At 43.2% G+C, this 15862-nt stretch overlaps 1 protein-coding gene across 1 annotated transcript in view; it reads right to left on the bottom strand.

Moving 5' to 3' along the window:
* Positions 1 to 15010, bottom strand: part of LOC133446405 (NALCN channel auxiliary factor 1) — a 133516-nt gene extending 118506 nt beyond the window's left edge. The window contains exon 1 of the mRNA XM_061724430.1: positions 13592 to 15010. Coding sequence (XP_061580414.1) covers positions 13592 to 14326 — 735 coding nt within the window. The 5' untranslated portion in view covers positions 14327 to 15010. The remainder of the gene's footprint in view (positions 1 to 13591) is intronic.
* Positions 15011 to 15862: the final 852 nt, after the last annotated feature.

Here is a 15862-nt window from a genome sequence, read left to right as displayed (position 1 = left end):
GTACATCAGCAGCAGGTTCAGGATATGTACCGTGTCCACCGAAAACCGGTTCAAACACTATGACACTATGATTAACAGCAAAGACCTGGAGAACATCTTACAGCTAAACCCGTTTAGACATCCAGCCAACAGGTTTTTTTCAAAAAGGTCTCAAAGATTTTGCAGTCAGACCTTCAACTGATCGTGAACTCAGTGCTGCATTTGATACAGTTGACCACAACATTTTACTCAAACAAATGGAAAACTGAGCCGGTCTTTCTGGAAATGTACTAAACTGTTCGAAATGTACTTAGAGAACAGGAAGTACTTTGTGTCAATAGGCAACTTTACATCTGAGGAGACAAGAATCACATGTGGAGTTCCCCAAGGTTCCATCCTGGGACCTTTTTTGTTTAACGTCTACAGGCTCCAACTGGCACAGATTATAAAGAACAAAAAAATAAACTACCATAGCTATGCAGAGGACACGCAGATGTATATTACAGTGTCAACAGCCCTGTACAGGTTCTTGGTAAATGCATTGGGGAGATTAATGACTGGATATGCCTCAACTTTATCCAGCTAAACAAAAACAAAACAGGCAATAACAAAGTCAGCCTACTACCACCTTAAGAAGATATCAAATATAAAAGATCTGATGTCACAGCAGGACCTGGAAAAACTAGTCCTTGTATTAGTCTTTATTAGGCTTAAAGACCTGCGATGAAGCACCTCTAATTTCGTTGTTATGAAATATGAACAATGACAATAAAGAATCTTGAATATTAATAATAATATCACAACATCTTTACAGGTCAACGAAAAAAACTGCAGTTTATTCAGAACTCTGCTGCACGAGTCCTCGCTAAAACCAAAAAAGTAGACCACCTCACACCACATCAGTCCAGCTCTGAGGTCTTTACACTGGCTGCCTGTCTGTCAGAGTTACTTTAAAGTTATGATGCTGGTACTATAAAGTCTATAAAGCTCTGAATGGCCTGGGACCAACATCATTAGACACAGTAATGCTAGACTATTATGAGTCAATTTCTTCCTTCATTTAAGTCAACAATGTAAGTACCGAAGAGAATTTACTGTCAAAAGCGAAAGAGTTTATATTTCCAATGTAAGAAGTGCAGCAAATGCAGCATGACTTGAAATCATTAAGATCCTCGGTGGAATAAGATAAAGATACGGAAATGGTCTAATGTTGCTCTCTTATCTGTGTCCGTGACGTACCAGAACCCTGCAAGCAGAACCGTTCACTGAAAAACGTGCACAGGTGCTCCCAAGCAAATTCAAGAAGTTTGTGGGGGAGGGTTCTTTTTTCTTTCAAAGTTTTTTCAGCTGGTAGTTGAATTGGTTACTTCAGAAACCCAAAAATAAAATTTAGGATAGAGAACAGTTTTGTTTTATAGTATATCTCCATTATTATGTAAAAACTGTTCTTATATCTTATTGACGTAATTCCAAATTTTGACTCCCTTCTTTGTAAATCACTTCCATAGATAAAAAAGGTAAAGTCTTTTTTTTATTTTTATCGATGTTTTATTCTATCCAATTCTAATTTGATTGAATAAAATCTTGATACATACATTTATCTGCTTTATAAAGTCTGCAGATCAATGCCTTCTCCATAAGTGAACGATCAGGTGCATCGTTACAGAACTTCTTAAAAGGTTTCTATTCAATGATAAAACTCCAGTTCTTAATCCCCCCCCACACACATACACACACACACACACACACACACACACACACACACACACACACACACACCACTCCATCAGTTAGGGCTGAATAAAATTGAATAGACAGATTTTAAAAGACAGGCAACGTTAGACACTTCAAAATATCATTAGCTCGTGCAAACAACAGCTCATTATTTACCAGTGTGATTCCTGAAGTGTTTAATGCATTTTGCATGGATTATAAAGCCATTTTCACTCATCGCGTCCCGTCTCTTTTCACTTTGCCCGAGAAAATAATACACGGCCCTTTCGTCGCTTCATTCAAATAAGCATAACAGTCCAAACAGAAAAAGGAAGATAGCAAGAAGTCCTTATTTGCGCTTGTCATAGATGTGTGGCATTATGGGTCATGTTCTGCTGTGATCAGGTGAACATATACAGATGCTGATTGATCTTGAGCACAAAGCAGAATTAAGACGTGATTGAACAGGCGCACGTCTGCTCCAGACATAACGGAGATACTGTAGACGCGGTGGCTGTTTGAGGAGGAGTGCTCTTTCGGGGGGGAGTGGCCTGCAGAGGAAATAGGTCAAAATCTAAAATGGCAAAGAAAAGCTAGTGGATGTGTGTGGTTGTGTTTGTGTGTGTGTGTGTGTGTGTGTGTGTGTGTGTGTGTGTGTGTGTGTGTGTGTGTGTGTGTGTGTGTGTGTGTGTGTGTGTGTGTGTGTGTGTGTCAGCTGCAGCGAAGGCTCAGGGCCTTGAAGGAGAGAAGTGTGTTGCACAGACGAGGAATAGAGGCTGACAAGGAAGTGTTTCTGTGGGAGTGCTGCTGCGTTCCTCTTCAGCGGGCACATGCCCTTATCTTCTGCCTGGGGAGGAACAAACTCCAGCAGCTCTTGTGAAGGGGAGTTGCCCCGGATCTCTCCGAGCTGTGTAGCAAAAGAGCAGAGCCCTAATTGAAACTGAAGAAGACAGACAAAGATGCAGGGCTTCCCCTCGGACCGTGTCGCCTGATCAGACAGCAGAGCCGCCTCTGCACTGTGTGTGTGTGTGTGTGTGTGTGTGTGTGTGTGTGTGTGTGTGTGTGTGTGTGTGTGTGTGTGTGTGTGTGTGTGTGTGTGTGTGTGTGTGTGTGTGTCAGTATAAGTAACAACAGAAGGACTGTATCACATAGATGAGTCTTCCCCATGCCACATAATTGACCAGGTCATGGGTCACTGTAATTGATTGATTTTTACTTTAAATCAGTTCAGTTCAGTTCAGTTCATATTTATTTCGAGCGGTACAACATTTTTTCAACATAAGTGACCTGCTTGCAACAGAAAATTAAGCAAATACATTTAACAGTAGACGTGCAGGTTCAATATTCAAATGAATTCATTCACACTCGAAAAGGGAGTGGGAAGAAGAAAACTTATTTAATCCCAACCCTGTTTCTCATCAATAACTTGACAGATTTTTAAGGCTTCCTCCTGTCTTAACATTTAAACCAGAACAATGAACAAAAGACCTATATCAAATTATAATAAAATTATTCTACAGTATTTGCATTTGATAACCACAATGTGTGTAAAATTAGGAACAATGTATATTGTCACCACGGGTGACAGTTAACTGTTAACTTATATGTATAATACATACCAGCAATGGTAAGGACAACAATACCAGAAGGTAATGGACATATAGTACATACATACATATGTAACAGTTGTTCAGCTTCCTTTCGTCTGCGTTGTGTTAGTAAGGGACCGACACTCCTGGGATTTTTTCCACCTGACATTTATTGCCTGCATACAGCGTGAGAATTCACTGGTCAGTCACGTGAGCACGTGTTTACACACAAGGCACAGCCCTACAGAGAAGTTAGAAAAGTTAGCTTAGCTTAGAAGCTAAAGAAGCTAACTACGATATAAACCAATTTGTTGCACCAAGTACAGTACAATGCAGTCGCCACTTTCTGTAATGTAGGTCAGACCTAATATCATAACAGTTGTATTACTGAATTATGTTATTATGACAGGGTTAACGTAACACTGTGCTTCATGTACCCTACCGTGAGCTCAATCCTCTCATACTGGTACTGCGTCAATGTCACAGCCAGTACTTATAGACAGAGGAAAGTAACACCAACCAATGAACTCTCACGATACTGGTACTATCTAAAAAGTAATAGGTGGCAAGTGGAGTCAACAACTAAACTCTGTTACACATACATACACGTCAGTGATGGTAAGAACAACAGTACCAGAAGGTAATGGACAATACATACCAACTTAATGAGGAACAACAAGTACACATCAACATTTCATTTGATTGAAGTGTTACCTTGAAGCTTTTGTAGCTCTGTAGATGAGCTTGGACCCTCCTGCAAGTGTTTTTGCACGTTTGCAGGCAGTCAGGCGCATCTCCTAACCCCCCCTCTATGCATACATCCTGTCCCATATATCACAGTCCCACGGCTCTATCTTATTTTTAGGACTGTGCATTCCCTTTGATATCCCAATGTGCCAAACATCTCGGCTCAAAGTCTTTTTATTTCATGAATCTTTTCACAAACTTTTTACATTGGTGCTGCTTGTATTGAGGGCTGCTTAGAGTAGTTAACATATTGTGTTTTTCGTAAGTTTTCCTACCGTACTTGAGGTTTTCTATAATGGTTCGGGTGTTGTGCAGTATAAGTGATTTCTGCTGGTACTCCCGGTAGCTCTTAGCATCTATTCTGGTAAGTAGTGATGACAACGAGAGGATTGTTTACATGTGGGAGCAGCTGATCAAGCTTCCCAAAGCTGAAGTAAATCAAACTCCACGGATGAAACGTCGCAGGGAGAGCAGAAGCAAAGGGGAACGAAGGTAAGAGGTTGTTAAAAGGCTTGTTTCATTGACATGCGGGAGCATATTCCATCTCCAGCTCATCTCTGGCCTGACTGCACACCACACAGTAGTAACAAGGAAGATGTTAGTGCCGTGTTTGTGAACATAACACAGTGTAATCCTGCTCAAGTTACTATAAAAAAAAGCGTCCATTCAACCCTGAATTTTGAACTGTCAGGTGTGAGTTTCAGCTTGTATTTTGTACCACGGCAGTTACTTTGGAAGCTGCATATCGCTGACATCAGCATCAGCTGCTGCCAGCCCGTTGCATGCGATGTTTTCAGCTCAGCTGCTCCCGTGCTACAAACACAACACCCCGAAACAGGACACATACCGTGACCACCATTTGCCTCTCAATTCCACCTGTTTGTCTCCAGAATACTGATGAAAAGGAAGCTGGACTCTAAACTGGGACTGGTCTTGATGATGTCACATCCAAGATCTAGGAAAACCCGCACAGACCATCTACGTGGGCTGTCACATGCTGAGACAATCTATAACTTTCAACTTTCAAACGTTTACATTGTCAAGCTTCTTAATATAATTCAGATTAGCCCTCAGGTCATCAGGTGTTACTTGACCCCCCATTAACACCATTTTGGATCCATTTTCATGTAATTTACGATCTGATTGTAAATCACAGGTGTGGTCAGTTTGGTTCCAGTTAAACATGTGTAAGTAATCCCATCCATATATCCCTCTGTCCATCCATCCATCTATCCATTAATCCATCCATCCATTCATCCATCCATCCATTAATCCATCCATCCATCCATCCATTAATCCATCCATCCATCCATTAATCCATCCATCCATCCATCAACTTCCACTTATTCAAGTTTTGGTAGCAGAAGAGCTCACCAGGGTCAACACCAGATCGGATGTGCCTCGAGCTACCGTAACCGGGTCTTCTCCAAGTGGAGGAGCAGTGACTTTGCTCCATAGAACTTCTCACCCTGTCTCTAAGAAGATGCTAATCGTGGATTCACACTGCAGCGTTGCTGCAACCCATGTCGGACGGTGTGTCCAACACTTCTGGCCGACGCTGTCTTCATGGCATGAGATTATATGCTGCCCACGCCCGTTGTGTGCATTCTGATCATCAAACATGCAGGCGGAGAGGTTCATTTCACGGTTGAAGACGGCTATAATGACTTTTTACTCAAATGTATATTCTAAACCAGCCCTCTTTTGCTTTTGACCGGCCTCCGTGTACGACTTCATTGACTAGGTTCTAGTCGCCACTGGTTGACCTATGCGTTGACTTGGGAAAAAATAACAACCTCCAACTTTTGACTGAGACAATGCAAGCAACCCATAATTAATTTCGTCAGATGACATCATCCCATCCAAAGTCTACGATCACAGATGCAGACGGCACATGAAATGCTGCCATGTGAATGCCATGTAACATCAGTTTCATGGTCGTTTTGCAGGTTGTATGGATCACTTCAATGATTGCTTAACTATTCTAACATACTCATCAACTGTAATAATCTGCTCATCTTCCACATGGTGACGAAAACATTGTGACTCTTTGGTTCTTGAAGCAAAATGTCAACAGCTTTTTGGATATTTTTCAAAAAATAATCAGAATTATTTAAATCTGAATACAGAGATCATAGTATTGATGATTCCTTCCATGCCACATCGCTCTCTTTTCTGTACAGTAATTCAGGAACTTTCCTCTATTCTGAGCTGTAGGATCCATCAATCACCGTTCCTCTGTTTACTCGGACAGAAGTTGACAACCTCTCAGCTAAATAGAGAAATCTGTTCTTCGTGTTTCTGGTTATCGCCAAGAAAACCATTCTTCAAAACTGGAAATCCAAACACTCTGGACCTTTGTTTTCAATCATATCTAAAACACATCCCTTTTTTCTTTAATATTTTTATCCCGGTTTTTTCCCATTTTTACCACCCCGTGCTCCTACCTAAGTGACAGTCCTGGGCATTGCCATCCTCTACCAACCCCGGGAGGGCCCTGCACTGAGCTCAGGTCTCCTCCTTAACCTGAGGAGTGAGCAGGCCGCATCTTTTCACCAGACAGGGTGGGGATTCTCCGGCCGGACGTAGCGCGTGGAAGGATCACGTTATTCTGGCCCGATCCTCCCCACCCCATCTGGCGCCCCGGTTGGCGAGAGGGGGCATGTGTAGCCCAGGACTGTGTGCATGTTTTTGTGAGGGTAGCTCCCATTAGCTACCCAAGGGAACACGGGGAGAACATACAAACTCCACACAGAAAGATCCTTTCACCAACCCCACCCATGGTGTGGGCACTGAAGTCATGGGGGAACTAACACGCACTTCAGCACCCACAGCGTCCCCCGGCGGGAATCGAGCCCAGGACCTTCTTGCTGTGAGACCGCTGCACTACCAGCTGCGCCACTGTGCCCCCTACTAAAACACTAAAACACATTCCTAACCTACTTTGACTTAAACGGACACTGCGTGGCCTTGGCGGGGAGGCCCCGGGGGGCTGAGTGTCCTCTGGCTGGGTGTGTTTCCGAGGCAGAGCCCCTGCTTGGATGCTCGCCCAGTGCAGGGCACGGGCTGCACACTGGGTCCACTTTTAACTGCATGTCATTATTTTAGTTGGGAAAGACAAAAAAAACAACCCACAAACACAGGATAGGCGTGACCTGTGGGTGGGGTGCCCTTGTCGGTGCAGCATCTGAGATTATTGTGGTTACGATATTATTGTATGCCAAAGTATGAATAAATATATAGTGTGCAGAATAATCAAGGTTTTATGATCTGCTGTTTTATTAGAAATTAGCAATCTCTATTTGTCAGGAAGAATAAGCAAAAACTGCAGCTACTAATGGACTTTATAGACTAATCATTTCCTCTCAATTAATTAATGCATTGAAAGTGATCCTATAGATGTACAGCACCAACGACAAGCCAACATTTTACTGTAGCAAATACAGTTTGTGCAAAAACTTGAAAGAAAAACAATTCCCAACAGTTTAGAGGTGGTCTGAAATTAACATACAAACCCAAATAGCTAAATTAAAAGGGGGTCTCAATTGAAAATTTGTGCACACGTACAAAAACGAGGTGATTGAATAAGCAGGGGATCAGACAGGTAAGGTAGAAAGTGTACGGAGAGTTCTCTACGGACAAGCAGGTAATTGATGGGAAGGAAAAGACCTTAACCGAGATCAGCATCGATCATTCCAGCGAGAGAAAAAAGAAGCTCAAGCTCATGTTTCCAGAAAGGCAGATGGACCCAGAAGGTGCGTGTCCTGATGGGAAGAACGTCTAAGGGGGGTGGAGAGCCAGATCCAGAACATGTGCGTATGTTTGATGACATTTCCTTAGCGCTCTGACTCAGATGGGAGAGGATGTGAAAATAAGAGAGACAGTGACTTATAGTGGGAGCGAGGAGATCAACATGTTGAGACGGAGCCCTGGAGACAGAGCCACCAGAGAAGCAGAGAATTATGGGAGTGCAAATTAAATTACACCGGAAGGGACAGTCAGGTCTGGACCTGCAGGAAATGCTGCACAACGGGCTCTTTGTCTGTCTGTGTGTGTGTGTGTGTGTGTGTGTGTGTGTGTGTGTGTGTGTGTGTGTGTGTGTGTGTGTGTGTGTGTGTGTGTGTGTGTGTGTGCTTATGTGCATGCATGTGTGCACTCATGCATGTGTTAATATGAATAAACACACAAGTCCCACTATGAATATATTCTGTTCCTCAGTCTTTCTAAAAAAAGAACGTCATTTTCAGTGATGCATCCTGATTAAAAGTAAATGTGCACATGTGCATGCACATGTGTATAATATGCATTCATATCAACAAAAGAGGAAAGATTATGGATTAAAAAAAAAAAGAATAATAGGAAGTTTAGGGGCAGATCACTGATGGGTCTGCGTGACATTTTCAAAACAAAAAACTGAATAAACCGACTCATTTTACATGTTTAAAGGACACTATCGCTGTGAAACAGATGACAAGCAGTCTCGTGGGTGCTGCACAGCACCGCTTCAGCCGCTCCGGTTGGTGCCAGAAGTCGTCGGGCTAAACTTCAAATGTCACAAGTTGCAAAGTCCTGACCTCGGGGTTCCTACGGTAAAATGTAAGACAGAAGCCCCCGAGGGGGAGCAACTCAACAAATAGCCAGGAACCACCTGTCAGTGGGAGAATTAGGCAGCAGCGGTTTTTGGTAACTTCCTCAACTTCTCTAACTTTGGAAAGGTTCTTTGAAAGAGGTTTCATCACTGTGACCTTTCGTTGTTTAGTTGTGAACTTGTCTGACATGCAAACATGCTTACCTGTTACCAAACTCTGAAAAACAATATAAGGTTATCTTTGGACCTGGACGTTTTAGATGTAGACTGTATGGTCATGTCCTTACTCTTGCATCAAGTACAGGGAACGCACGACACAGGTTTCTAGTAGGAATGGGCGATATTTTACCGTTCATGATATACCGTCAAAAAAATTCCCCACGGTAAGAGTTTGTCATCTCACGGTAAAAACGATAAATTCCCATTGATGACGTTTTTGTGTAAAGCTGATTTATGGTTCTGCGTTAAATCCACGCACAACGTACATGTGAAGGAAGGAAGGAAGGAAGGAAGGAAGGAAGGAAGGAAGGAAGGAAGGAAGGAAGGAAGGAAGGAAGGAAGGAAGGAAGGAAGGAAGGAAGGAAGGAAGGAAGGAAGGATATGAGCCTGAAAGAAAGAAAGAAAGAAAGAAAGAAAGAAAGAAAGAAAGAAAGAAAGAAAGAAAGAAAGAAAGAAAGAAAGAAAGAAAGAAAGAAAGAAAGAAAGAAAGAAAGAAAGAAAGAAAGAAAGAAAGAAAGAAAGATTTTTTTATTGTCATTTTTATCGTTATCGGGATAAATGCCAGAAATTATCGTGATACATTTTTTAGTCCATAGCGCCCAGCCCTAGTTTCTAGACCTGCCTTCTATCACCTTCATATTATTGATAAAAAGAAGAACATTTTGTCTTACGTAAAGTGATGCAGAAAAATTAGTCCATGCATTTGTCACATCAAGATAGCACAACAGCAATTCACCATAAAAGGGATGTCCTAAAGTGACTCCAAACAGCCTCCAGCTGATGCGAAACGTTGCAGCGACAGTTCTGACGAGGATTAGCAGGAGAGATCATATTTTCCCAATCATAGCCTCTCTCTTCATTGGCTTTCTGCAAAATCCTGGATAGAAATTAAAATTCTTCACTACACATATAAAGCCCTTCGTGCTTCGCCACTTCTTATCTTGAAGACTTAATAGCTCCATATCATCCCAACAGAGCACTTTGCTCTGAAACTGCCGGCTTACTTGTGGCTCCTAGAGTTTCCAAACGTAGAATGGGAGGTAAAGCCTTCAGTTCTCCGGCTGCTCTCTTGTCTTGTGGAGCCAGCATCCTGTTTGTGTTTGGAGAGGCAGACACCCTCCCTACCTTGAAGATAAACTTAAAATATCAAGTTTATAATTCAAGCTGCCTTGGATGACCCTGAGCATTTAGTTATGCTGCTATTTCCTCGTTGTGCAATCTTTACTCTTCACCTGATAGGCCATTTTTGTATGTTACTGATGTTATCTTTTTTATGTAGGTTTGTGTCATAGCAGGAATCCCTGGATTAATCTCTATGTCTTTGTTGGTGTATCTTTCCCATCATTTCAGACCCCCAACTGGTGAAGGCAGATGGCTGCTCTTCATGAGTCTGATTCAGCTGGAGGTTTCTTCGTGTTAATGGGTAGCTCGTCCTTCGTGCTGTCGATTCATGCTCCACGATGGGAGACTGAACTGAAAACTTCATGCAAACTGCTGGATTCCTTGGAAGCGCTATTGTTTTTTTGTTGTTGATTTTTAATGAATTGGTATAATAGGAATTTCAATTGGATGGACTGAGAATTATTTGTACTATCAATAAGTGGCCAGCTCAGTCTCCAGACTATAACCCATCTGGCCGGTTTGGGATGAACTGGAAAAAAGGAGTGAAAGAAAAAGCATCCTACAAGTGTCACACAGTGAAGGGAACTGAGTTTGGAAGAACTCGCTAAAGAATATTTGATTTCCATCCTAGAGAGAATGCCAAAGAGTGAGTGTGTTCAGCTGTTATCTTTGCCAACAGTGGCAACTTTGATGAATCAAAGGTTTAGAAGTTTATAAATTGATTCCATGGTTGAAAAGTTTAACTTTTTTTCCATTTATTTAATTTTGCTGTATTTCTCAGCTCTAATCACTATCTTTTACCCATCTGTCTTCACAATCAATCACGGAAACTTTACTTGCTTAGCAGAACTTCCAGCACTAATTGCTTTGCAGGATTAAAAATATTAAAGCAATGTGTGATAGTGGTTGAACATTTGTGAACATGTTGGAAACTGCATTTGTGCATGAAAAGAAGTGGGTTATTTATGTATTTTTATGCAAGTACCATTACTCTACAATGTCTGTTCCTAAAAGTGTCTTTCACTGCAGTTATTTCTATTTTTTGTAAAACAAAACTTTTCAATTCATCGCCTATCATCTACAATCTTGACAACACACACACAAAAACTATATTGTATTACTGTTTTATTTCACTTGACTGAAAAGAAAGTTTCATCACCCTTTTCATATGCGAATGAAGCGTTTAAAATAGTGAGGTTTGAGAAAATAGAAATATAAGGAATAAAACTGAACAGCAATGAGTATTCCTTCAACCCGTCTAATGTCTTTTTATCGTCCAGGAGCTTTGTGGCTGCTGATCCAGGCCGGCAGGCTCGGGGTGCTGAGATTTCACAAAGGTCATACAAACATTGAGCCAGATTAGCAATTCAGAGTGAGCCAAAGGGGCTAAAAGCGCTGATGTCGCCCTTGCTGATTCTTATTACGTTAGCAAAGAGTTGCAGTGTAAAAAAACACCCAACTCCTTGGATGGCGAGATAGTGGAGCAGACAAGTTATTAAAAAAATGTAAATAAACTGTGCACACATGCTCAGTTATTAAACAAACAGCATAGTAGAGCACCTGATGCGCTTGAGGAAGGTTTATCATCGGTATATATCCTGCCACTAACTGCACTGACAGCCAAAATAAAAACCCTGACCATCTGCCCTTGTGCAACATTTACCTTTCAGAAATGAGGCTAGGTGGCTGGACTTTTATGACAGCGCATTTGAAATCTGTTTTTCATTCCTTGACCCAATTTTTCTGAAACTCGGTGCTCAGGGCAAGCACCTAAGTCAATCTATGGCGCATTAAACGCAAAAACATGCACACAAAAAAAGTGACAGCAAAGCTGTAGATACAGTACATGTGGTCTGATGATGCATGTCATCAAGACTGCATCATTACACAGGCTTGTACTGTCTCTCTACTTGATAGGCTGAGATAACATAAATCTCTGCAGTCCTTGTCAGTGCTTTCTCACAAATCCTCACTGTCCTATACTTGAGTATCAGATGGAATTCTAATCAAATAAGAACTGTAGGAACTGCAGGACTATTGTCTGGTAAATATGGTCCAAAAATTAAATGTTTGCACAAAGATTAAGACGGTAATAAATGACTCTTTTCCCGTTTCCTCCTGAAAGCCTTCTGAAGTGGCTTCTTTCAGCACCATGGACAGTTCTCATGCGGTGCTGATGGAGAGGCCGGGCCTTCGTAACAGTCCCTTGCACAACAGAATAAACACGCTCAGGTGTAATTCAAGTGATGTGTCTTCACCCTGTTCCCCTTTAGAGGGTTTTCACCGTTCATCACAGTGAGATCAGCTGTATTTCCGTGTTGATTTGTTGCGGTCAATCTGCCCCAAACCTGCAAGTCAAAGCCAGGTGCAAGTGCTGTGATGCTCTACTCTACATTTGGAACGGAAAGCAAACTGGGGACAAAGCAAAGCCCGGATTAGGTGCTGAAATCACTGGAGTGCTACTATCCATAATGAAAAGTGCACCAATTGACACAACACTCTCCTCATCACTGTCCTCCTCATCTCACAGAACCGTGGGAAGGTTGGCCTATAGACCTCACTCTGTGCCACAAACGTCACCTCCACAGTCCCAATATGCAAATCAGTCCATTTTTCTATGTTTACCTCTAAAAGTTAGGAAAAGAAATGGGGTGAAAGAGAGAAAACATGAGGAGCTGCAGACGTTTATGTGACTCCAGACTCCAGAGCCCAAAATGTCACTTTTCAGTACCACTCAAGGTGACAAAACTTACTTATGATTTTTGAAAAGATCCACGCCTATAGATGATATTTTGGTATGATAACCCTTCCTGAGTGGCAGCTGGATCATAGTTATCAGCTCATGAAGTTACCCACCCCCTTCAGAAAATTACGTTGGGCCACATGATGCTCTTCTAGTTTGAGGCTCATAATGACCTGTAACAATGGTATGGGGTATAATATACATTTCCTGAATCCTTATGGTCCTGTGAGTATTCCAGTTTTTGTATTTTGTGTCTCTGTTGTTCCTAAGTGACACAGGGCTAAAAGATAGTATATGATTTAGGCGAAAATTGTGTAAAAATGTGTGTTGTTTATAGTTTAAAGAGCTGCAGTGACCTCTATGTTGGTCAGAAAGGTTCAAGATCTTAGCTTGAATGAAAGCTTAAAAGGTCCCCTTTAAAATTATACCAAACACAATATTGTGAAACATTGACATATATCCTGTACATGAGTCTAAACCAGGATATGCAGCATCTAAAATGTAATTTTGTGAAGGGACTGGGTAACTTCATGAGCTGATAACTATGAAACAGCTGCCACTCAGGAAGGGTTATCATACCAAAATATAATCTATAGGCGTGGATCTTTTCAAAAATCATAAGTAGGTTTTGTCACCTTGAGTGGTACTGACATCTGGTCTGGCCCATGGACTACCTGCACCTGCGCCACGCTGTTTGTGCGCAAAATCTGGAAAATGAGATGAAGAACCTCTGATAGCCTGCTGGCAGGTTGAACTCTACCAAAAGAAGAAGAAAAAAAAACAAAAAAAACGCCAAGTAACATGACAGATATGCACGCTGGTTGCCATGGCGACCGTGAAACCACCCCCGAATGCACATGCGAGCCTTTTGGCCCTCGTTCATGGTCCTACCTTGCACTCGTCCATGCACGTCCTAACCGAGTATACATCCGTCTCGTATTTGTGCACCAGCAGCTCAAAGTCCCGGTAGTTGTCCTCCACCTGCCGGTCCAGCCGCTGGAAAGCCTGCACGCACTGGCGGCACCGCGGCGCGTCCACGCCCGCGCCCGCGCTCGCGTTCAGGCTGCAGTTTACCAAGTCCGGACTCTTAAACCCGTAAAACAAATCCCAAAGTGAGTAGGAATTACAAAAAGAAAGGTACAAATCGTTCAGGTGGTCCACGTACGCCCCTCCACCGGAGAGGCCCGCGCACACGCTCTGCGCGTCCGTGAAAGTGAAGCAGTCCTTGGACGCCGCGCCGGGCCGACAGGTGTCCATGATCCGCCACAGAGGTTTGGTAGTATTCCCTATAAAAATAACATCTTCCTCTCCGGCGAGATGATGATGATGGGGGTCATGTGATGCGGGGATAGGGGAGTTTGGGTACTCGCCCATCATGTCCGTGATGATTTCGTGCTCCTCGTCCGAGCGCACCTTGTCTCGGGTGCGCGTCAGCTTCGCCTCGGCGCAGAACCACAAGTGATCAGAGAGCAGGACGGTGATGAAGAGCAGCGAGGCCAGCGACAGTCGCCATCTCTGGGCCCGCTCCGACTCGGTGAATGGCTTCTCGTTCTCTCGGGGTGCGAACCAGTATTTTAAGCCTTCTTCTTCGTCATGCTGCCGACGCATCCAAGCACCCCTGGTCATATTTTAGGAGAGAGCGCTGCCCTGAGCCGACTCCACCGCGGGGGCTGCTCTGCCACAATACTCATGGACTTGTTGTGGAGACTGGACTCGGGTTTGGTTCTGGGGGTTTTCCGAGCCTCCTGATGCCGGTTCCAGGGCGCTGCTCCACTCCACCACCGTCGGTCGGGGTTGCGGGTTCCGTATCCAATTAGCGAGCCTGCACAGATTCAGCACAGTCGCGCTGCTGCCGCATCCCGGTTCTCCACGGCTCTCCGGGGGGAAACGGCGTCCTCTTTGACCGCATTGCTCTCCCCATCTTTCCCCGCACGTCCCTTCCCGGGCTGGAGCAGCTTTCTACAGCAGCTGCTCGGGTTGGTGCTGATGCTGCGCGTCCGCTCGCTTTCTGCAGGATTCACTTAAAGCAGAGCAACGAAACACCAGTCGACGCAGCAGCAGCCGGATCGCTCTCTTTCTTTCTTTCTTTGTCCCGTACCTGAGCTGGAAAGCCTCGAATCCCTTCCTCTGGTGGCCATTGTCATCTCGGACCGCGGTTTAAGTTGCCGCCATGTTCGTCTTGAAACACTTTTTCGGAAATCTGGGTCTGTTTGCGTCATCTCCATCGTTGCGAGAGCTCCATCGTGGCGCAGTGGCGGAGCAGCTTATTACCTGTATATGCGCCCCTGCACGTGCACACGCACACGCGCAGGGGGCGGCCAGAGGTGTTTAATTGTGTTTTGGCTGTCCCCCCCTCAGCTCTTCATTACAGCCGCTAAATGTTTTTCCTGACAAGAGGCAACACACACTTGTGGCGACATCTTGCTCGTGGTGCAGGGTTAAGCATGATTTATGGTGCCGCGTTAAATCGACGCAGAGCCTACCGCGTACCCTACGCAAGTAGGCTCTGCGTTGATGTAACGCGGAACTATAAATCAGCCTTTAGACGCCAAATCCATTCACAACAATGCAGCAAGGACACCTCACTTACTGAGTCTGAATAATCATTCAAATGATCCGACCCATTTTTTTACGCACCGGGCTGCGCTCGCATCTCTCTCATGTCAGTCCGTTTCCTTCCGCAGAGGAGAAGAGGGGGGCATTAAGAGGGAAATGAAGGGTTTTGACAACTATGTAGGCTCGAGCCTGGACAGGTGCACTGAAAAAAATAAATCTAAGTGCATGTAAATATAACATATTTGAATCTGTGATATTAACAATTAAAAATGAAGTTTGGTGTTTGTTTGTTTGTTTACATGAATACATCTAGTTTTGAACTTAATCTGCATTTGTTCAAAAAACAAGACATTGTGCATTTTTTCCTTAACAATGTAATGCCAAGCAATCTTTTCATTTACACACAAACTACAAGCAATTATCTTGTTGTATTTGCTTTTCATTTACCAATTTTAATCTATTGGGCAGATTGACCAACGTTTAGATGAAACATGCTTTATTTGTTTAAGTAGAACACAGTAAAAAATATCTTGCTTGATCTACTTTAAAAAAAATTAAGGCGATTTTTATGTAGATCAAGAAAGACTAGTCTTTGTATAAACTACT

Source organism: Cololabis saira, chromosome 6, assembly GCF_033807715.1.
Source record: "Cololabis saira isolate AMF1-May2022 chromosome 6, fColSai1.1, whole genome shotgun sequence".
Classification (NCBI taxonomy): Eukaryota; Metazoa; Chordata; class Actinopteri; order Beloniformes; family Belonidae; genus Cololabis; species Cololabis saira.
Note: the sequence above shows the minus strand (reverse complement) of the source record. Positions and strands in the feature narration are given on the sequence as shown.